Below are 24,341 nucleotides of genomic sequence, written 5' to 3'. Positions count from 1 at the left end.
GCACCTGGATTAGTGCTTGACCGAATACTGAAGATGTGTGAATGGGACAAAATGCTTCTTCCAGCTCTAGCAGAGAATATTCCTTGTGGCTCATTTTAGAAGCATAGCGGGAATTCTGGTGCAGGAGTTCATCATAGCCAAGTTGATAGAGCAAAAGCTATTGCACATGGTAAGGAGACCAGATCCTCCCGATTTGGAGCCATTCTCAGGCTGCAGCTTCTAATGGATAAGCTGGCAGCTTCAGGGCAGTGCGGTATGAGATGGAGCCTTTGGATCCCATGGTCATGTGCTCCCTGCCACATCTCCTCTGCTGTACAATGTGAGTATCCCAGGATCCCTGCCGGAGTCTGTTCTAAAGCTACATCTCCTACACTTAGTTCTGACTTACAGAGCACAGACACCAGGGAGCTTCTCAAAACTACTGGTGCCCTTCTCAGAGCTTCTTAATAACTTTTGATATTAGACGTTTCTTGAAGACTTACCATGAGACAGCAGGTGGTTTTTCCCGTCCTGTTCACTCTATCTATCCTGGTCTACCCTTTGATCCTTCCTCCACCATCAGCCATGGAGTTCTGACCTTTCACTTTCCTTTAAGGAGGGCCATCTTTTCCTCAAATATCCAAGAGTGATCCTCGCATCATGTTAGCACTGTTTCCTGGGATTCTTTCAAAGATTTTAAATTCTGTATCATGGGAGGTGCTCCCCTTTCGGTAAATTTTTCCTATCTTGACCAGCTTCCTTAGGATCCAGGCTCATATATATTCTCCCTGATCTTCTGGGTTTGTATCAGCTAAATCTATACATTGTTGGTATATATACTTTTTCCTCTTTTAACTGACTTAGTGTGTCTGCAAGCAGTTTCATATTGTTGCCTGTCCCTAATTAATTATCCAATGTCCATGAGGAGAGTTGGAGGTAGGTACTGGAAGAGGAGTGTATTGTTTGCAAAACAAAGTTGGTATCATTTTCAAGCAAGAGAAGAGGACTAGCCTTTAAGGGGGATGAGTGGGCCACTTTTGCAGCCCAGAGGGTAAAGGGGAAGCTGAGGGTTCAAGATTTTTAAGTACACTTGGGCGCCTGGGTGGCACAGTTGGTTGAACATCTGACTCTTGGTTTCAGCTCAGGTCATGATCCTCAGGGTCATGGGATCGAGTCCCACATCCAGCTCCTCACTCATGGCAGTATCTGCTTGAGATTCTCTCCCTCTCCTCCTGCCCCTCCTACTCATGCTCTCTCTCTAAAATAAATAAATAAAATTTTTAAAAAAGATTTCTCAGTGCATCAATGTAAATGTCTTCAACTTGACTCAGGATTCCACTCAGTTCCAACCAGAGTCCTGATCTTTAGGTATCAGAATTGAGAAGGTTAAAAATTCAAACTTTGTAACAATTCAGTTTCTGATATTATTAAGTCTGAGACTGATTATCTGGTGTTTCCGTCCTCTGGTGGCAGGGGCTGAAATCCCCTTTAGATTCTGCCAAGGAGGCTCTCTGGCTTTCACATATCAGCTTACATTGTAGGTTCACTGGCGTTCACCATCCACCTTAAAATAATTACTCCTAGGCTTTCATTGTCTCTTTTTCAGTGTATCATAGTAGTTAACAAGAGCCATTTGCCTTGAATTTCTCAAACCCCTAAATTATGCTTGAGTTAGAGGTGTATTCCATGTGAAGTCTGAAACAACTTCTCACTACAACAAGCCAGAAGTGACCCACTCTTCAAAGATGATAGAGTCTCCAAAGTGATAAAGTTTTCATTGCCAATTAACTGATAGGTTTTCCCACAGCAAGATCCTATTTCAGAGCCTGCTTCTTAAGATGACTTCTGACACCAGATGTCTTTACGTGGTTTCCCCGATGTCTCATGTGATCCTAGAGCTATATGAAACTAACACAGTCCTTTAGAACTGTCCCACATCAAGGCAAGGGTCTTTTAACTTCTGTTTTTCCACCATGTCTGCTCATTGTGTATGAGCTGTCCTGAGGAGGAGGTGGATATTTGGGCAAGAGATCCCCTTCTAGTTCCTAGAGAGGGACTCAGTTATGCACAGTCTGTAGCCAACAGTGCCAAGAGCTGGGGAAATGAGTTTGTCAGTCCTGAAGGAGCAATCTGTCTAATACAACACAGCAGCCCTACGATCCTCTTCTCTTCCCATTCTACTTTCTTCATGAATTTTCTTTTCCCAAATTTCCACAATTATTGATGATTCTCAAGCTTATATCTCTAGTCCAAGTTTTTTTTTTTTTTTTCAGATTTCCAGATGGATACATCCAACTGCTTATTTTTAAAATTTACTTAAATATCTTTCAGGAATTAAAACTTACACAAGTTCTTTCGGGGCATCTGGGTGGCTCAGTGGGTGAAGTGTCTGCCTTCAGCTCAGGTCATGATCTCAGGGTCCTGAAATCCAGCCCGACATCGGGTTTCCTGCTCAAAGGGGAGTCTGCTGCTTCTCCTCCCCCACTGCTCATGTTCTCTCTCCCTCCTTCTCTATCAAATAAATAAGTAAAGTCTTAAAAAATAAATAAAAAATAAAAATGAACTTAATACCTTTCTAAAAATTAGTTCCTCCCCCAAACTGCCACACACGAATAAACGGCACCTATATCCAAGCCACTGAAGTCCTTTCTAATATCTCATCCCCCTTTACCCTCCATCTTGGTTCTACTTTCAATATACCTTGCATGTGGAAGGTGTCCCTTTGTTTCACCTGCCCTCTGTGGAATAACATGCTCTCTACTGGTCTGGTCTCAACCATCATCGTCTCTTGCTCAAACTACTGCCATAACCTCTTGGCTGGCTTCTACCTTCCTCACTTGCCTTTTTCTAATCCCCATAACATGCGAAGTGGCTGTTTTTAAGTGTGCTTCTAACACTTTGGAAAGCAAATATTCCGCTCTGGTTAATTCCCAGGTCCTCTCAACAAAGGTTTCCTTGTTGGGGCTTGCCTGTCTTTCTAGGCCTATCTCATTCCATTCTGCTTCTTACCCACACAGTGTTCCCACCACATGGTGGTTTGTTTGCTTTTGCTTGGTTTCTAGCCCATTAAACGTGTGATTCTTTCTGTCATCCTAGCATCCCAAATACCACTCCCTTCTTGCCCCAAATTCCTACTCATACTTTAGATCTCAAATGCCACTTTCACAAAACAGATCTTCCTCTCATATTTTATTTTTCTTTCACAGCATTTACCACAGCTTTTCACATAACTGTGTACATACAGTTTAATTTATTTTTTCCCTTAAAGCAAGAACTCAATGAAGACAAGGCTGGCGTTAATTTCCAGGCATATTCTCAATGCCTGGCCTCTAGTAAGCACGTGATGAATATTACATGGAAGAACAAAAATGAAATCAACAAAAGTTAGATTTCAGCCAACAGAGAAAACTAAAAACAGAATGAACACAATGTGTACATAGAAAATCACAGCAGCCCCACCTCAGCATATAAAGGACTTGCAAACACCTAGGGCTGCTGATAGTTCTGCAAAAGGTCAAGCTTGCATTAAACTGGGTAATGCTCCTAATAAAGGAAAATGGAGAAGCCGGTGGAAAGAGTGACCCCGAAAAGAGAAAAGTGCTCCTGAAAAGATGCTCGGCAGGAAATGAAAGCGCGGTGACATGATAGATCTGCTAATGGCTCTAGAAGACAGTGTTCTTAGAGCAGATGGTGAGCACCCCCATTAGGGCTTCCAGAACGTGATAAATCATGATGAAAAGGCCATTCATGATAGACAATACTGGAATAATTTATAAAAGTAGTTCAGTTCAGAACAATTCTTTGTAGGAAGCAATCAATAAAGTCATGGGCTGGAATTAAGCATCCTCAGGCTTGGATGTGTGGGCATATAGAAATGACGAGACAGAACTGCTGTCCTTAGAGTGTCTGCAGGCCAGGAAGAAATATAAGACATACTGACATACACAGACTATAAAGCTACAGCAGATTTGACCTGGGGTCATTGGAGAAGTATTATAGAAGTTGAAAGACTTGGTGGTCTTAATATTTACAGAAGACTTTATCATATGTCATGTGAAGATCTGGGCATATTATGTATTTGAGCTCCTTCCACTGTCACTAAAATTCTGTAAGTTTAGTATTATCTTCATTGAAAGATAAGGAAGCTAGACTATCAAAATATTAAGAGGCATGCCTGAGGTCATATTGCTAATGTGGTGCTGGGATTCCAACCTACATCTGATTCCAAAGTTCATGGATTTTCAAATATATGTTGGTGGAGCTACCTGGCACATGTATGGGATTGTGTGTTGGGTGCTCTTGTGTGTGCATCTGTTGGTAACATCAAGAAAATCTCAAGGAAGTAATGACATTTAAGCTAATCTTTCTGGTTATTCCAGTGACTGATATGCTTGAATCAAAGTTCGAATACAAGACAAAAAAGAGTATGTAAGAATTTTCGGTTTGTTTCCTTTGATAATAACAGAGCTTCTTTAACAAAGCAAAAGAAAACCCTGTTCTCCTGTTCCCCAGATGACTACAGGTCACTGGAGTGAGCATTCTCTGAAACTTCTCACTGAGATGCTTCCTTAGCTGATGCCTCAAAGAATTTTGACTGAAGCCATTGATATTAAATAAAACAAACAAAAAGGCTAAGAGCTATGGATAATGAATTTTTTTAATGAAAAATGTTCTCAATATATACATGCATGGAAAAATAATTTCTATTATGTAATGTGAGTAGTCTCTAATGCTCCTCTACATTTTGGCCAATGAATTAATAAATTGGGACTGAAGCTGTATTTACATGTGAGATAGTAGCCATGGGAAAAGGACAGACATGAGAAACTTCAAAAGAAAAGAATTAAGAGGACTTGGTTTCATAAGTAACAAAGAAAAAATCAAAATTAATACTCAAGTTTTGAAGTCTGATTCTACCTTTTCCCCAACTGGTCAAATAATTAAAGTGTAAGTGCTTTAAAAAAAAATCTTTGATCATATAAATGATTAACTGATTCTTTTTGGTTTTTCTTTATAATATTTTTCTCTTTCTTGAGGACTATTTTAAGATTATTTCTCTGCATAGAAGTACCTCTGGCAATACCCAATGTTTCCTATCTGTATGCTCCTCAGTTATAACAACACAATGAGAACTAGATTGAATTTAGTAAGAAGTTACTGAGAATCTATTGAGAATCAGTTATTTTGCTAGGAACCAGAATATAAAAATGATTAAGGTCCTAAGACTGTGCACTTCATTAACGAAATGAACAATTACTGGAGGTGTCAGGCAAACAGACAAATAACTATGAAATTGTAATGGAAATATTATCACCTCAGAGCAATATCTTAAAACACACTTTCATAAACGAGATCATTATACAGAAAAAGTGAAGAATTATCCATGGTCTAATCCTGGATTTCTTCAGGCTGGCCTAATTTCTTCCATAACACTTATCATAGTTACCTTTTTGTCTATTTATATGCTAGACATAATTCTAAGCACTATTATTATGTAATTGCTACTTTTCATATAAATTCTGAAAGTGGATATATTATCTTAATTTTAATAAGGTAGAAACTAAGGAACAGAGACCTGCCCCAAAATTGCAGAACTAGACTTTCAATTCATACCTGTCTGCTCTAGCACCCTGCTTCTAGACTTCCATAATCATCTTTCTCTATGTAATAAAATTATCATTATTGACAGTATTGAGCACTTTCTCTGTGTCCCTAAATACTTCGTGTGTATTCGTTCATGGAACTGTCATTTTTTAGATAAGAAAACTAAAGCTGAGAAAAGTTAATGAAAAAAAAATCATCCAAGATAACCAGACTAAACTTAAGCAGGATTTTAACTTAAGCAGTATGATGTTAAATTTTAGGGAGTTTGTCTCAAAAGGAGACAAACCATTACATTGTATGGTCAGTTCTGGAATTCTGTAGGTCGAGAAAGACACTGATCTGTAAAGTCAATTGAAACAAGTCATTGGCCTCCATCTTGACAAAGTATAACATTAAAAATGTGACACCTGATAAGCAATCAAATGGGCCTCACCTTGTCATGTGTTGACCAGACAAATGCGATCTCAGGTGCGGTAATTCTTCTGTATGAAATAAATCAAAGCATGGTGAGGAAACTGGTCTCCAATCCTTTTGAAAGTGTAATAAAAATGGCTGATGGAGTCAAGTCTGTTGTTCTGTAAGTTACGAGATTTGATATAAAGAGGTTGGAAAATGCAGGTAAGAGAACAGAGAAAAAGGCATATCTTAGAAAAACTAATCTTCACAGCAGAGCCCACAAAGGAAAAGATGGGAACAGACAGGTTGGAGAAGAGGATGGGTAGGAAAAAGAAACAGATGAGTATCAGCATTGTGGGTGGTGTCTTTATGATAGTTAACAAGAGAATATTTGAATCCCGCTCTGACAACTACCTCTGTTTTGTGAGGTACTCTTATTTTGTCAGTATCAGGGATTGTACCTGAGGTCAACAAGATGCAAAGAAGAGAAAAAGTGGTGTTAGTAACCAGGCCAGTGTCTAGCCCCAATATGGAGCTCTCTGATTAAGCAAGGCTGATCCAGAGGATGTAAGCAATAGTTCTAAATGGAGCCCTCAGCTGTTAGTAAAGGATGATTCTGGATCCAGGGCATTTACTGCTGTTAGTCTGTAGGTGGAGAAAAGAAAGTGAAGAGAAAAAAGACACACAGCAAAGAAGACAGCAATTTTCAGACAGGCTGCTTTAAGAGTCAGCCACATGCATGGAATAAAGAAAAGGGAAGAGAGAGCAGAGAGTGTGGGTAAGGTCCTGCATCCACTTGCCTCCCCCGCACCCAGAACAACAGAAAGAGACCAGGTAGTGAGAGGCATGCGGGTTATGTCAGGATGCCCAATATGACATGGATTTGGTGACTCTCTAGGAGGACTTGGCATATAGTTGTATTCGTAGCTAAGATTACAGCAAAAGGACAGAGGCAAAATCAATAAATGGAAAAGGTATGTGGGGTGAAGTCAGAAGGAGGGAGGCACAAGCTTCCAGGAGTCCCTCCTAGTGGAGTCATCAACATACACAGAATCCCTCCAGCAACCAGTGGCTAGTTGCCTTTGTGAACTGTTGTCTACAAGGGAAGCTCATTAGAGATTCAAAATATTTGTTGGGGATTGATCGCACAGGCACCCTGTGCCTAGCCCTTATTGAAATTCCCGACTCCCAGCAAAAAGCAGGTGTTCAATGTAAATCTTATTGCTTATGTGAACATTTAGTCATATTGAGCTACTCTTACCAATTAGGATGGTGGGAACACTCCTGGAACCTAAGTTCCCAGATGCCTACAAATGACCAGCCTTATAAGCAGGTCTTTCAAAGAAGGGTAGAAGCCACAGGTCTGGATGTTAACTTTTTCTGACCACAAATATATGCACAATCTTTTACACACAATAACCATGCCTACTAATGAATGTGAGCCAATAAAAATTCCAAACTCTGTCCAATCAAGTTAATATTCCCTATTTTTGAGGTGGAAGAAGGAAAAGGATTAGAAGAGAAGCAGGTCAAGATAGAGAAGTATTTTTCTCACCTATAGAAAAGATACTCCAAAAGTTAGCTCAAAATCAATAAGTGGGAAGAATAAAGATGAAAGCTACAAAAAGGCACAGAATCTTCCTTCCCAGTTGCCATATCCAGGAAAAGTAGACATGGATTATTAACCTCAGTAACCCTGTTATTCATAGATTCCTTATGCATCAGTCACCCACTTGCTAAATTTTTGGGAACCCCCAAATCAATACTTGCTGTAGTTTACTGGTCATTTGCAGACCTGCACAGAACAATGAAGAATTGGAGTCACTTGGGGTCCATGCTCTCAACTGATGTAAAACATGGCATCTTTCTGCCTTCTTGCTTCATCTCCCATACTGCTGTCCTTTTCTTGGTTCATTTAGTGCCACATTTTTTGCATGTTTATGCTTTTTGTTTGTGATTTTGCTGTTTAAAATGGTCCCCAAACGTCATGAATTCTTGTCTAGTCTTCCTAAGTGCAAGAAGGCTGCAGTGTGCCTTGTAGAAAACACATTATGTTAGACAAGTTTCATTCAGGAGTGAGTTACAAGTGCTGTTGGTCATGAGTTCAATGTCAATGAATCAACAATGTGTATTAAATAAGAAATACACATAAGGTTATGTATTGATTGGTTGATAAAAGTATCACGATTAGAGGCTCCCAAGATCCTAAATGGGAGCAATGGTTCAGTATTCACTAATTCGGTGCATGTGCGGCATCCCTACAGAACAAAACTACGAGACAAAAACATGATTCAGCTATAACTAGAGCATCGCTTAGTTATAGATAGTTATACATAGAAATGAACTCTCTCAATTTCGCATAATGTTACCTGGTTCTATAATATACTGTGTGTGAATGGCAGCGGCCATGACCATGGGCACAGAGGGATGTGGCTGGGCAGGTATGAGCCACGCCTGTGTGACTCCCCTAAGCCCAAGACAGAGGAAACTCAGAACCGAGGATAGTATGTTAGCTCAGGGGTTGAAAGGAAAAGAGAAACAGAGCCTAGGTTAATCCAAAGTCCCAAACAAATAGACTATAGGTCCCAGGGGTTCCAAGATCTATAGCTGGGCCAGGATAACAACAGAAAAAAAAAAAAAATTAAAAATACATGCTTGAGAGTCCTGATAAAGGTTCCAAGTTAAAGCTGGTTTCAAGGCAACAGGTGGAGAATGGAGTCTATATTAAATGATGGAAAAGAAAAGCTTTGGACATAGGACAGTTTCAGCTCGCAGCTGTGGTTCCCAGGGTTGTCTGCCCACTGATAAACTTTGGAGCACATTTCTGGTTACTGACAGAAAGGTTAAAGCGCAGGGCCAACCGCTCCAAAAGGCAAGCTTCAGGAAGCCCCCACAGTTGTAACACATTACTAGACATATTGTTTCCATCTGCTTTGAAAGACCAAATGTTTTTTCCCTTGCAAGTATCCCATCAGGGATTTAAAAATAAATAATTAACTACTTCTCACCACCACCTTAAAAGAAACTTAAAGCAGACAGACAGCTATTTTAAAAACTTGAAGCCTGCATTTGTTTGGTAATCAAAACCTCCCACCAAAGTCTTTTGTCAGAACATACTGGAAATTTAATTTCAGAACTCACCTTGTCAAAATGTGTACAAGGTGACTTTGAAATCTGTCACAATTAACAGTCACTCTAAGTCAAAGAAGTATTTTTTACACAGTACCTTGTGTCTCCGTGTGAAATGCAAAACCAAGTTTTAGATGTTTGCTTACATCTCCCAGTTGGTGAGACATTTATCAGCAAGCTGCAAACAGGACCTCTGTAATACAAGCTACTTAAAAAGATTTCTTATAGATTTCATTGCCTAGTAAAAAGTCTGATGAGGAACTTTTATTGTCACACATTTTCATATTTTTGAGCTCTGGCAAACACATTCTTGACATCAGGGTAATCAACATGAATAAAGGAAGGCATTTTAGAGGAATTTTTAATCTTGAGGATTGAGATTTACATCAAAGTCTCCTTGATTTGTGTACCCCCAAAACATTTTTTCCCCAATTATCTTTTGTGGTTTTCTCTCACTGGCTGCTGCTGCTGAGTATTTTACAACACTAATGCTTTAGCATGCACTCCTGACCCCATTGTGACACAAAGCAAATAATGCTCATAGGGAATGCAAGCACATAACTGCTAATCTTGCCTTTAAATGCATTTGAACTCGACCTATTGAAATGCCCATTACAGAATGCATGACAGCTTCACAAAATACAGGAGGCAAGACACGAAATGAGGAAAGCAGATTCTTTGAAAATAAATCACTAGAAGACTGCAATATGGTAGGAATTGAGAACAATGCAGTACCACATAGTGAAGTAACCTGCTTCCCCTACAAACAAGGAACCACTTATAAAAACTCTAAGATTAGAGCACGGTAGCATCTGATTTGACCCATGAATGACTTTGAGATTAGGGAAAATAATGAATAATACTTTAATGTCAAGAACATACTTTTGTAAATATGGATGGTATAACATCTTTTACCCTGAAGCAAGTATCTTTTCACTCTGCAAAATGATGCAAAAAGGCTTTCCAACTTTGTGTACCTGGCAAGGCATACCTTAGGACCTAAAAGTGACCACAATCATACATACTGAAACATCTTCACTCGTCCTATTATCAAATTATACCACAGCCAAAGCACAAACACAACCTGGAATGAATCTTGGTCTCTAGTCTGTATTATTCTGATGGGGTGGGGGAATCACACGACGAGTTTTCAGATGGTGCTGGAACACAGGTGTGGCTCTGAGAACTTTTGGCAAGCTGCTCATATCCCACCTATGTAAATATCAGGCAAACCCATGAGTGAGGGATTCTATTAGTATTCTTTATTTTGTGTACTTCACAGATTTCTAGAAAGGGAGATAATACTCCTTGTCCACGAGGGAGACATTTGAAGACCCTCAGTGGGTGCCTGAAGCCACAGATAGTACCGAACCTTAGATATACTGTATTTTTTCCTATATATACCTATGATAAAATTTCATTTATAAGTTAGGCACAGTAAGAGATTAAAAACAATAGATAATAAAATAGGACAATATAACAATATACAATAAAAGTTATGTGAATGTGGACTTCCTCTCTCAAAATATCTTATTGTACTGTACTTACCCCTCTTCTCGTGATGATATGAGATGGTAAAACGCTGACGCAAGGTGACAAAGTTGGGTGAATAGCGCAGGCATCTTGACATAGCGTTATGCTGCTACTACATATTGACCTTCTGACCATATGTCAGAGAGAGGGTCTTCTGCTTCCGGAGCACGGGTGCCTGCATGTAACTGAAGCCAAAACCACGGAAAGAAAAACCACAGATAAAGGGGAATACAGCAAACAAAATCCTCAGCCACAGAAACTGTGTGGGTGTAAATATTTATGGCAAATGCAATGTTTAGGTAAACTTGAAATCCTCAGTGATAAAGTATAAAAACTCAACATTTAGACTTAATAATGAACATATTTTATTAGTTTTCTATGCAGAAAAAAATATATAGTTTTGACATCTTAAAATTATACAAATAGGGGTGCCTGGGTAGCTCAGTGGGTTAAGCCTCTGCCTTGGGCTCAGGTCATGATCTCAGGGTTCTGGGATCTAGCCCTGCATTGGGCTCTCTGCTCAGCAGGGAGCCTGCTTCTCCTTCTCTCTCTGCCTGCTGCTCTGCCTACTTGTGATGTCTCTGTGTTAAATAAATAAATAAAATCTTTTAAAAAGTAAAAATACAATTGTATAAATATTTCAGTGGGCACGATTGTGAGATTTAGAAATAATATCCCCCAACACCCCCCTCAAAAAATAAAACCAAAATTCCAAACCCAGCATATTAAATTTAGAGTTTAGAATTCTTTATTTCCCAATTATACATTAGATGAAATGAAAGTTACAAGAGAGTTGAGAGGTTTGGAATTAGACCACTTTTGATTCTTCAAAGGAATATTTCTTAAATATTGCTTATTTAATATTGTCACAAGTAAGACTAGTGTGATCTTTCATTAGGATGAAAATAACACGAACGTGTTCTAAAAGTCCTGGAGACAATTCGTGATTATTATTGCCAAAGGTGCACAATTAGTCTATAATGAGAGGGATTTTAAGCACATTTGTTCAACCTTTATTTGTCTAGCTTTTAAACACTATGCCATGTTCTAAAACAATAAAGGTTTTCTACAAACATACCGTGTCTTTACAATAATAAAATTACATTAAAAATAACTATATATATATTCTTTTTTCCAAATCTTTGCAAGTATTGACTCTGGGTTACTGCTTCCTCTCTAGCAAGGTATAAACTCACACCTCATTTTAGCCAGACAAGTATCAAATGCCATACTTGGATTGCCGAGCCTCTCATATTTTGATAGAACTATGCTTCCTCCAGTTGCAAACCTGCCACCACTGAATGCTTATTATGAAAGCTGGAAAGCATCAATACACAGTATTACAGAATGTCATTTTCATTCAGGCAATTTACTTTCTCTCTCTCTCTCTCTCTCTAACACACACACACACACACACACACACACATTTAAATACAGATATCTAGAAAATAACCCAAGCTTTGATGAAGAAACATAGCATGAAGTATCTTTGGTAAAAGTTAAAAAAAGATAAATTTTATTTCATCCAGGAAAAAAATAACTGCAGTGAAGTGCTTTTTTTTCCTTCTACAGAATTTCTAGTTCTAAGATATAGGCCTTAGTTTTAATTCAGTGGAATGTCTCATACTTGCTTTCTCCTCCATGAAACCTTAAGTAGAATAACTTCCATCACCCTCCAGCAACTCCTAGCCTGTCATAGATCAATACAGCTCTCTCTAGCCACATTGGGCCTGATCAAAATTTCTTACGAGGAATCCAGAAGACAGCTATAGTGGATATAACAGGCAACTTTGTTTACGGGAATCTCAGAAAAACAAAGATAGATAGTGGTGTTTATTTGCTTGAGGGTATTTCTTTACTTGCCCAGAAAACGTAATTAAATACTGAGCCTTTCAGTTGCGATGGACAGTGACTCCTAAAAGCCTGCGTTTTTACTTTCTCAGAGCACTGTTTTTAGTATGTTAGCAAAAAACTTACTAAGGACGATTTACCCAGGAAATTCCTCTTAACTTAGCATTTTTTCCCTCTTCTTCTCCACATGCTTGCTCTACCACATCCCAATAAAAACGATGTAGGAGGAGGTAGAAATTACATGCATTTTTATGTACAGAGTCTAATACTCTTCAGGGATAAAGCCTGTGAGTTTTCAGATTTCTAACCTAGGGTCTGTTTACCCTACACAGTGGAGGTGGCTGGATAAGATGATGACTCTGGCCCTCTCAGCGGAAAGAGAATTGCAGTCAATTATTCCTAATTTTGAAAGCAGTTTCTACTTTTCCCCACTCTGAATCTGAATCAAATTTTAATGAGGAGAGAAAAAAAAGAAGAAGAGTTCCCTGTCAATGCCACTTGGTCAGAAAATAGTGGTCATCTTTAAAACAAGGATATAATTGCCCCTGGTGGATGCCTACATAGGTGGTTAAAGATGTTAAGCTGACTGAAGAGCTATAATGTTCCTGGACAGTCCCTGGGAATCAAGAATATATTGTGAAATATATCGAATCCCAGAACATGGAGTACAACTCAGGTCACATTCCAACATATGCGTGGTAAGGTAGTTTACATTCTTTTAAGACTCACTTGGAAAGGAACACCTGGAATATGTAACTGCTTTCTCCCTGGCCAATGGATTGGCTGCCATATATATTTTTAGCAGACAAACAAGGCTCCCATTTTGTCCACTATGGAGATCTCTCATCACTACAATTAATTATATAGACATCCTAATTGAGAACCAGTTTCAAATGAATGTGCAGATATAGGTGAACAGATACACTGTTAACATACAAGAGAGAACTTCTGTTTCTCAGTGTCTGCACTTGTGAAGAAGGTTTCATTCTCTGGGTGGAAGGATGAGAGCTGAGAAATATGACCTTGCAGTGAGAGAATTTTAATGTGCAGTGTATTTAGCTGAACAAAGGCCTGGCAGACTCCCCTTCTTTATTGCTACATATATTAGAGCATTTACATAGTGCTAGTTCTTGTCTAAATGGTGGGGTTGTGTCCAGGTCAACCAGCAGCTCATGAAAGCTCTAATTCTCCTAGAAGCCAGATGCAATTCTGATCAAACGTAAAGCTTTTGCTACAATTCTAGTCGCAAAGAAAATGTGAAAGGACCCCTAGAAACAAACCAAACATTACATTCTCTTACATTTTCCCAAACCACAGTAACAGCCAGTTTTGCCAAACACTTGAATATCTATTGAGTTGTGATAAGAAACGCATAATCACATCCTGATGTGTTCAGTAATTTCTCTTTCTTTGACTCCTTTTTTTGTCTTCCTAGTTTTGCTCTTCTGAGGCATTTCTTGCCCTCACCAATACTTAAATTGTAGCCTAACACTGCAGGAAGATTACTGGTAATTTTGCCACAATGCTTAAAATAAGAAATCCACTTTTAGATTTTATCAACAGGAACATAACAATTTTGTATAGGAGAAACTAAACATTCTGTGTATTCACTTCAAAGAAAATTTCTGGTCTCTGTTCTAAGGCAACATTGCTTAACTCTGCTAATTTTAAGTGGCTGGCATGGCCATTTTTCTCTTCTTGGCTAAGTATTGAAGGTCTTCTGCTTCTTTCTTTTGGAAAACTTCATCTAGCTAGCTTTTGCAACTTTGTCCTTTGAGAATATCACAGTATGGGATAAAGAAGCTGGGGTAATGGAGTGGAGATTTAGACAGAAGGAAACATAGAGTTCTCATTGTTCTGTGCTGGTTGAAGTAAATGCTCTTTATGCTTGATTTCATTTATTTCCTGTCTCACTTGTTAACAAAAAACTGCTTCTTTTCTCCTGAACATGATGCTCTTGTGAGAAGAGAACAACAATCATCTGTGTTAATATCAACATTTCCATGGACGTTTAGAAAGCTGGGAAGTTATGACTCCTGTTTACGAATCTAAATTTAAAATTAAATATTAGTTTTTCCTAGAAACCATACTATTCCATATTTCTTCAAAGTTCTGGAGAACATAACCCCTTCAGCATAATCGCCGTATTTTAAAATGGATTTCTGGAAATTGGTTCTAACTGGCAAAACATAAAAGACTAACATATTTAGAATCAGAAGATACATAGGGAACAAGAGTGTGATTTTCTGCACCTGAATCTGGAATTAACCCATGGTACATTACTTTCCACCTCGCACTAAAGAGTTTACAGCAAACTCATGGGACCAGATGCATCTTATTAAATGTGTATGTGATAGGGAGGGGGACAGAGCCCTTCAGTAGCATAGAAGAGGAAGGATGAACTCCAGTTTCAGCTTTGTGACAAACTCAATGGTTGACTTTTTTCCCCTACCACCATAAGGTTGTGATATGACTAGGTATCCCCTGTGCTGTACATCTCACCCAGTGGATGACGAAGCAAACTACCATTTCCCTTTATGCCTTGGTGTTCTTGACCACAAAATAAGAGCACTCCTAACTTCAGCCTTTTATGTTTCTATAACATTATTGGATATGAAAATATCCTGGACTGCACATGAAAAGGAAATGTTTATCATAAGTAGCACTTAAAAATGTATCTTACCAGTTTATTTAAAAACAACATCACTGTTCAAGCTGGGTTAACCTTAAGGAAAAAAAATTTTCTTAGGTTTTTTTTTTTTTCTCTCTCTACTATCATAAATATTCTTAGGCACAAGCATTATCTGTTGATGACAACGGCCCATTTGCCTCTGACCAGCCTCTTTAGAAATACCTTACAATTTCAGTCTATTCCCTGCTCGAATGCTCCAAGGAAACAGTGATTTGGGGAGTAGTAAGTAACTTGGATATGGAGATTAAATCAATTCAGCCTATCCTTTGTCTATATTGCTTTTATTTTTTAATGTAAGTGCTTCTGTTATCACAATCACCCAGCTGGCATTTTAAGTTGCTACATGAAAAAAAAAACCCTATTATTTCATTTTTAACCTGACTTAAAAAAAGAAAAAGAAAAAAAAAAGTAAGCCATGAATACACGTGTAGTATGTATGTATGTATGTATATGAATCTGTCTTTTATTATTATGGGTATGTAAAAATCACACCCTTCCTTTGCATAAAGCAGGAGATCTAAAATTAAAAACTGGGGGGACGTTCTGTTGGATTCTCTGTTTGAGTGCATATAAAGAGAATTTCCTTTCCTTTGTCCACAGAGTTAATTTCCTACTAAAAATCTTATAAAAATGGATAGTTTCTTGCAATGAAAAAAAATCACAAAAAATGTATAAGTAGAAAGAGCTATAGTGATGGATTATTCTGTTCAGAGTTTCTTAAATTGGAGTCCTTGGTTTGGAAGACTGTGGGCTCCCCAAAATTGTATGTAATATTTTGTATTAATGTCATTATATTCACTTTTAATCAGGTTCTCAAAAAGATACATTACCCAGAAAAGATTAATAACTACTAATCTAGTCCAAATGAGAAATCTTAATCCCAGAGTGGGAGCAACTTGCCAGTTACACCACAGACCAGTGACATCTACAGCTGCAGAACCAAACTCTTAAGGCTCTGATGCTAGTCCAGATGCAAATAGATTTTTTTCTTCAACTTGCATCCTCTTGTGAAAAAAACACTGCCTGCTTTATTTGTTGCAAAAGTAAATGTACTTTATAGAGTTCCCATGATACCATTTTAATTTTAACATTTACTGCCACCAACATGACTGTTTTAAGACTTGTCGGACAAGACATAGGCCCAGAGGGGGTACAAAAAAATCCCTCAAAACAAAACAAAACTCTCTCTCTTCTACACGCACGATGAAAATCTAATTTATTATTACCTACAGAAGCAGAGATGACTTGTATTTAACACTCCATGTTTGAACATCAACTAGAATTTCAAAGAGACAAAGCTGTTCATCCAGAATAGCAGACCTACCTGGAAAAAGGTCTCCTTTTCTGAAAAAAATCTTCTTTTACTGAAATCAGGCATATTAATATAATCACATCAATAAACTATGATCAGCAAAGAGTCAGTATTGCACATCAAGCCTCTACTAATTCAAATTCCTTTTTACTTGTTCTTTCTGTGTTTTTATGAAAATTCTTTTTGATTTAGAAAGTGTTGCCAAGATGTACTGGTTATCAAATATGCCTTCAGAGCTAAATCTGTAGGAACATTGCACATTTCCCATATTTTTTTTTGACTTGTCTTCCCTCCGCAGAAGGAAGAAGAAAGAATTCCAAGGAAAAGAAGAAATATCTATAAGTAATATGTTCAGGGGCATTCAATGCTAGGTGGTTTACCATGCTTGATTGCTATTGGTGAATCTGAGCAAAAATATGATGATAACATCTGTCATGTTCTGTGAAACCATGCACAATTTTAACAAAGGCAAGATAAGTCATTTTACTTATTTCAGCAATGTGCTCTACTTGATATCGATTGATAGATGTCTACAAAACAAAATCACTAACCTGCAAAAATGACTAAATTCTTAATGTAGGGTAATGTTTTCCTCTGAGCCAAGAATATAATGGCCAGTGAGCATAAAGTGATAGGATCATGCAGTATTGTCCCAACAGTGACTTTAAACTCGATAATTTCCCCTTCAAGACCCTGAATACCAGACAGTGCAACAAATAATATTCCTGATTCTGAACTTAAATTCAAATACTTAATGAAGTATTTCCTCTTGTGTAGAAAGTAAAGTACAGGGTTTGGTTGTTGGTGTTCAGGAACGTCACTGCACTTTCCATGTCTCCAGTATAAACCAACGTGTGGCAAAAGAGAGATATTGTATATCTCAGTGACCACTGAGAGACACAGTGCTCTTCAGTCTCAAAGTGCAAATTAAACAAAGTACCTTCAGAGGTGAAAAATAAGACAATCTACGTTGGGGAAGAAAGTAAATAAGAATAACAGAGGCCAAAATGCTGAACAAGGGAAAAAGTTATTAGTCTATATATTCCATTATGATTTACAGTAGTGATATTTTCCTCATTACTATGCAACAGTAATAGATTTAGCAAATTGCAGATGAAAAAGACCTATTAAATCATTGTGTCTAATGTATGCAAAGGAGGGCAGATTTCCGTAGACAAAGGAAAAAAGAAGAAAGAAAAATATAAAAATAGATACTCTAGCAACATCTACCAAAGTTCATTCGGCATTAAGGCCACAGACATCAAATAGAGGTATTAGCATCAGTAGTGAGGAAGAGGAGACACAAACTACCCGTATTAATACAGAGTCCTGTGCTGTATCTTCAAACATCTACTATATTTGCCTGGAGCTTTCCTCAATCAAAGCTACTCTGTTTATACTCACGTAGAAAATGTAATCTGAGTTTCAATGCATTTTTAATTTCATTCAATCTTGCATGTTTTCAACCAAAAACAATTTAAAGAGGACCAAGGCTATCAGCCTCACAGTGAGCAAGTGCGGTGCCTCCCTAGGGAGTTCTTGAATCTGCCATAAAAATCAACAGTGTGCATCTAATAGTTTTCTTTTCATTTGAGCACTGGAAAGTGAATCATCAGAGCAACTATTCTTCAGGGCCTCTTTGGTTTCCCGATTAAACATGTAATGTGACCTGTCATCTTGCCACATCCTCTGCTTTTCCATTTTAAATAATTATAAATAAGAAAACCTTGCTACTCTTTGGCATGGTACAGCTACTTGATTCAGCTGAGCTTCAAAGTCTTAGAAATTGCACTCATTCCTTGTTCAGAGTCCCAGCTCCTCTCAAAGGCTTTCAGCTGAAAGATTCTTTATTGTATTCAAATCTTGTCCCATATGGGTTGTTTTGGTTACTCAGTTTATGAAGAGTCTTAGAAATTGAATTGGGTCCACAGCAGAAAACACCAACCGTTTTCCTGGTGAGAGAGAGGGAAAAAAGGGAAAATCAGGTGGAAAATTAGGCAGAACATAACACAAAGTATGGGTCAGGAGCATGTTGAAGGTATTAACGAAGTTCATTTCTTGCTGCTTTGCATATGGAATTAACTTCCCAATTATTTCCAAATGTAAATAATCACCATGAAGATATTTTATGTACTTCATGCTTCCCTGCTAGAATTCAGGATAATTCAAAGAATCTAATTCTGAGCACAGATTTGCTTATAATCAGACAGAAAGTGAGCAGTCTGCTCTCAGCCTTTCCATTAGATGCAGGAACCAAATCAAGAGCAGCAGCGGATTGATGTCCATCCACACTGGATCATGTCAGTCTTCTCTTACTGGATGTCTTATATGCATTTTTCTAAAGATCCCATGAATTGTCATGGGCAGTGATGAGTAAAAGAAAGAAAACTACTACCAGTTTGAAAGGATAATTCTAAGTAACTAATTTATATCCATGTTGAAACAAAAGCATATTAATCTGTATACATTTTCTTGTTTATTTATGCACTGTAATAACTACACCAAATGCCAAGCAGGTTTATTGTTGCTAACATAAAATTTTAGTAGATAAAATTATACATATCCCTAACAAATCGACTAAATAAATCCCAGGAAATGACTGGTATGTCACATCAATCTTCCCCCGAAGTTCGTTATTTGCGCTGAATTCTTCCTAAGATACCAAAATGATTAACAATTCATATCCTATCTTGGATAAATATAGTATGTCCTCATTATCTTATCTGAGAATAAGTGGTGCTGAAAAAAAAAACAGTAAATCCATTTAAATGGGTACCAAGATTTTATAATAAATATTTAAAAAATGGTTTTACTGTAACTTTCTACCTTGAAGAATGAAACAAAGAACTACAAAAATAGAACTTTCACTTGTGGCTATGGAGTAGCAGGGACTAGACTTACCCTCATGCATTGAAAAACTAGGGCAAAAAACCCAATATATGGAATAAGTATTTTCAGATTACTAGACAGTAGGTAGAACAGAACAGTGATTCCTAAGACAAAGAGAAAAAACCAAGGTGAGAAAACCAGTTGCCAGCAACTGTCTTTGCTTATGGCCTGGAGGCAATCTACAGCCTGCAGCACAGAGAAACTCAAGCCAAGGCTGGGATTCCCATTGAGCTGAAGAGACAAAAGAATGGAATTCATGGACAACAAAGTGGCTGGAATTTGTGGAAGGGAAGAGAAATCCAAGGAAGGAAGCTCTATCCTCAAGTCTTTGGCTGAGCACTGATGTGCTTCTGTGTGAGAGGCAACTACGTGAATCTGGATAAAGAATTAGCAGGGAGAAGTAAGGCAAACAATTCCGAGTTGACACAAGGTTGTGAATAATTCATATTCCCACAAGCCAGAACGGAAAGATCTCCTTATCATATGTGGGCAATGGGTAGTGTTCTAGAAAGTTATCACCTTACTTGCAAGAGGCAGGATGGATGTTGGTAAAATTAGCCTTAGACTGAAGGTGCTCTGGATCTATACCCAGAAAGATCAAACTGAACCCAAGTCACAAAACTTCATGCCAGAAACAAGTCCAACAGTATTGAAGAGATCGGAATTTGGCATTGAACATCTAAACTCCACAATGTACAGTACTCCACGAGAAATCACCAAGAATTTTATAAACCAAAATTGGGAGTGTTATGGGCTGAATTATGTCCCCTCAAAATTCATTATGTTGAAAAATCAAACCGCCAGTACTTCAGAATATAGCTGTATTTGGAGATGAAAGTTTTAAAGATGTGATTAAGTTAAAATAAGGTTTTAGAGTAGATCCTATTCCAATCTGACTAATGTCTTTATAAGAGAAAATTGGATACAGAGACATGAGAGAACGCAAATGCACAAAAAAAAATATCATATGAAGAGGCAGCAAGAAGGTCGTCATCTGCAAGGCAAGGAGGGAGGTTTCAGAGGAAATCAACCCTGCTGGCATCTTGATATTAGTCTTCCAGCCTGTAGGGCTTTGAGAAAATAAATTTCTGTTGTTTAATCTACTCAGTCTGTGGGATTTTGGTATGGAAGCAAGTCCTAGCCAACTAATACAGAAAGAAGAAAGATCAGTCAATAGAAACAGGCCCAGAATGACAAAAATGATGGACTTATCAAACATTTCATTGAAATAGTGATGAGAAACATGTTTCATTATATTCAAAGGAAAGCATCACCATGATGAGAAGAGGAAAAGAAGATTTTTAAAAGGCCTAAGTGGAAATTCTAGTGATTAATGGAATATTTAAGATCATAAATATTCTGATGGGTTAACAGACAAATAGGCACTGGAGAAAGTAAACTTAGAGGCCTGGTGCTACAATCTATCCAAAAAGACCACACAGAGAACAAAAATTAGGGAAAAGATGAACAGAGGCTCAGTGACCTGTGGCACAATATCAACTATTCTAACATAGATGTAATTGTAGTCCCAACATGAGAGAAGACAAAGGGAAAGAGAAAAAAAAAAAAAAAACACTTAAAAAATAGTTGCCAATTTTCCCCCAAATTTGATGAAAACAAATACATAGATCAAGGATCTAATGAACCCCAAGGAGAATACACACACACACACACAAAACATGCAAGTCAATATAATAAAATGAATCATGGAATACTACATCGAAAACTAATGATGTACTGTATGGTGACTAACATAACATAATTTAAAAATTTTTTAAAAATAAATAAAATAAATAAAACTGAAAACCAGTGACAAAGAGAAAAATATAAAAATAGCCAGAGGAGGCAAAAAGACACACTACAAATAAATAAACACAAGATGAAAGACGGAGCTCTTGTGAAAAACTATGCATGCAGGGGGGTGGGAAGTTGGGCGAGCCTGGTGGTGGTTATTATGGAGGGCACATATAGCATGGAGCACTGGGTGTGGAGCATAAACAATGAATTCTGGTACACTGAAAAAAAATTAAAAAAACAACAACCATGCATGTCAGGAGGCAATAAAGCAACATCTTCAAAGTGCTGAAAGACAAGAGAAAATCCATCTATTCCATACCAAGCAAATTCTACACTAAACACAAATAACTTTCAAAACCAAGGATGGAATACAAGGTTTTCGAACAAAAAGGGAGAGAATTCATCACCAGCAAACCAGCACTATCAAGTATATTAAAGAAAATTCTTCAGGAAGGACAATGAAATGAGATGAAAATTTGAATCTACCCAGAGGAATGAAGAGCACAAAAATGGTAAATGTGTGAATAAATATAATGTGCATTTTGTCTAATTTTTAATCTCTTGGAAATATAATTGATGCCTGAAAGAAATGTACTAACAATGCATCATGGAGTTTAGAGTATATGGAAAAGAACGATGGATAAGAACAACAGCCAAAGATATGCAGAGGGAATGGAAGTACAGACAGTGGTATATTATTATTTGGAGTTCACTGTGATAAGCCAATGATGTACACTCTAAATCTAGAACAATGTTCCTCTGATTTTAGCTTCATCAGAATTATTTGAGGGACTTCACAGACCATAGACAAGCTGGTCCACAGACCATCCCTAGAGCTTCTGACACTGGAGATCTTGGATAGTGCTCAAGAATTCGCTTTTCTAACAAGTTCCAGGTGACGCTGGTCCAAGGAATGAAATTTGGGAGGTAATGCCTTAAAGAAATCACTAAAAGCAAACAGACAAACAGAGAAGTATGGCTAACAGGTCAATATAGGAGAAAAAAAAAAATGGGGTCATAAATGTACTCAATCCAAAAGAAGGTAGATGAAGAAAGAAACAAAGAAAAAGAACAAATGAGATAAATAGAAAGCAATAGTAAACTGCTGGATTTAAACTTAATCAAAGGGAGCCAAGAATACTCAATGAGGAAAAAAAACAATCCCTTCAATAAATGGTGCTGTAAAAACTGGGTATTTACATGCATAAGAATGAAACTGGACCCTTATTTTATACTACTCACAAAAATTTACTTGAAAAGAATTTAAGACTTAAATATAAGATCTGAAACTATCAAACTTCTAGAAGAAAACACAGGGAAAAACTCCTCGACATTACTCTTGGCATTAATTTCATGAATATGATACCAGAAGTACAAGCAATAAAGCAGAAATAAATATGTGGGACTGTATCAAATTAAAAACCTTCTGTACAGTGCAAGAAATGATCAAGAAAATGAAAAGACAGCCTTTGGAATGGGAAAAAATATCTGCAGTCTACACATCTGATAAGAGGCTAATATCCAAAATATATAGGAAATAATACAACAAAATAGCAAAAAAAGACAAGAAAAAAGAAGAAAAATAATAAAATAATAGTAATTGAATTAAAAAATGGGCAAATCCTGAATAGAAGTTCAGGCTATTCAAAATAGCCAAAAGGCACCTGCCAAGATGTTCAGTATCACTAATCTTCAGGGAAATGTAAATGAAAACTACAATGGGGTAACATCTCACACCTGTTAGAAAGGCTATTATCCAAAAGATAAAGAGGCAACTGTTGCCAAGAATGTGGAGGAAGGAGAAACCTTGTGCACTACTGTGGGAATGTAAATTGGTGCAGCCACTGTGGATAACGGTAAGGAGATTTCTCAAAAAATTATAAATAGAAGTACCATATTATCCAGCAGTCCCTCTTGTAGGTTTACATCCAAAGGAAATGAAATCATTATCTCAAAATATATCTGTACCTCCATGTTAATTGCAGCTTTATTTATAGTAGCCAAGACACAGAAACAACCTCAGTGTCCATCAATGACTAAATGGATAAAGAAATCATGATGTGATACACATATATATCACACACAAACAGAGCAGTATTATTCAGCCATAAAAAAGAAGGAACTCCTGTCATTTAAAACAACATGATTGGAACTTGAAGGCACTGTGCTGATACAAATCAGACAAAGAAAGACAAATACTGTATGAGCTCAGCTATATGTGGAATAAAAAAAATAATAATAAATACCCCCCCAAAAAAACCCCAAACTCATTGAAATAGAGAGCCAACTGGTGGTTACCAGGACCAGGTGGGAGAGGTAGGGAATGGGTGAAGGTTGACAAAGAATTATAGACTTCTAGTCATAAGAAGAATAAGTTCTGGGAATGTAACATACAGTGTGGTAACTATAGTTAACAATACTGTGTTGTATATCTGAAAGGTGCTAAGAAGGTAGATCTTAAAAGTTTTCTTCACACACACACACACACACACACACACACACAAATTGTAATCATGTGAGGTGATAGCTGTGTTGATTAACTTCTTGTGGTAGTCATTTTGCAATATATATACATATATTAAATCATTACATTGTACATATTAAATTTACACAAAATTATGTGGTAATTATATCTCAATAAAGCTGGAAAAGTCCAAAACTATTTTTACTCCATGAAATAATAAAATGTAATGTATTTTGTAATGAATAAATATAATAAAATGCAATAATAATAATAATATATAATGGAATAGTTCAAACACTACAACTAAATCCTCCAACTAAAACACTCCAATGGGGCGCCTGGGTGGCTCAGTGGGTTAAGCCGCTGCCTTCGGCTCAGGTCATGATCTCAGGGTCCTGGGATCGAGTCCCACATCGGGCTCTCTGCTCAGCAGGGAGCCTGCTTCCCTCTCTCTCTCTCTCTCTGCCTGCCTCTCCATCTACTTGTGATCTCTCTCTGTCAAATAAATAAAATCTTTAAAAAAATAAAAAAAATTAAAAACTCCAATATACATGAAACAAAAACCAATAGGACTATAAAGATATATAAATCTATAATTATAGCCAATGGTTTCAAAACTCTTCTCTCTGTAATTGACAGAACAAGTAGAAAATCAGTAAGCGTACTGAAGACCAGAATACCAGTATCAAGCAATT

At 37.4% G+C, this 24,341-nt stretch overlaps 1 protein-coding gene across 2 annotated transcripts in view; it reads right to left on the bottom strand.

The window, feature by feature from the left end:
* Positions 1 to 18,327: 18,327 nt before the first annotated feature.
* The window catches only part of LOC111154476 (NADPH oxidase 4), a 160,617-nt gene continuing 154,603 nt past the window's right edge, over positions 18,328 to 24,341 (bottom strand). For both annotated transcript variants that reach the window (XM_022514087.1, XM_022514088.1), the window contains one exon: positions 18,328 to 18,448. In XM_022514087.1, coding sequence (XP_022369795.1) covers positions 18,328 to 18,448 — 121 coding nt within the window. The remainder of the gene's footprint in view (positions 18,449 to 24,341) is intronic.

The sequence above is a fragment of the Enhydra lutris genome, unplaced genomic scaffold (assembly GCF_002288905.1).
Source record: "Enhydra lutris kenyoni isolate GAN:26980312 unplaced genomic scaffold, ASM228890v2 scaffoldscaffold37, whole genome shotgun sequence".
In the NCBI taxonomy this organism is placed as follows: domain Eukaryota; kingdom Metazoa; phylum Chordata; class Mammalia; order Carnivora; family Mustelidae; genus Enhydra; species Enhydra lutris.
This window is presented reverse-complemented; position numbering and strand designations above follow the sequence as displayed.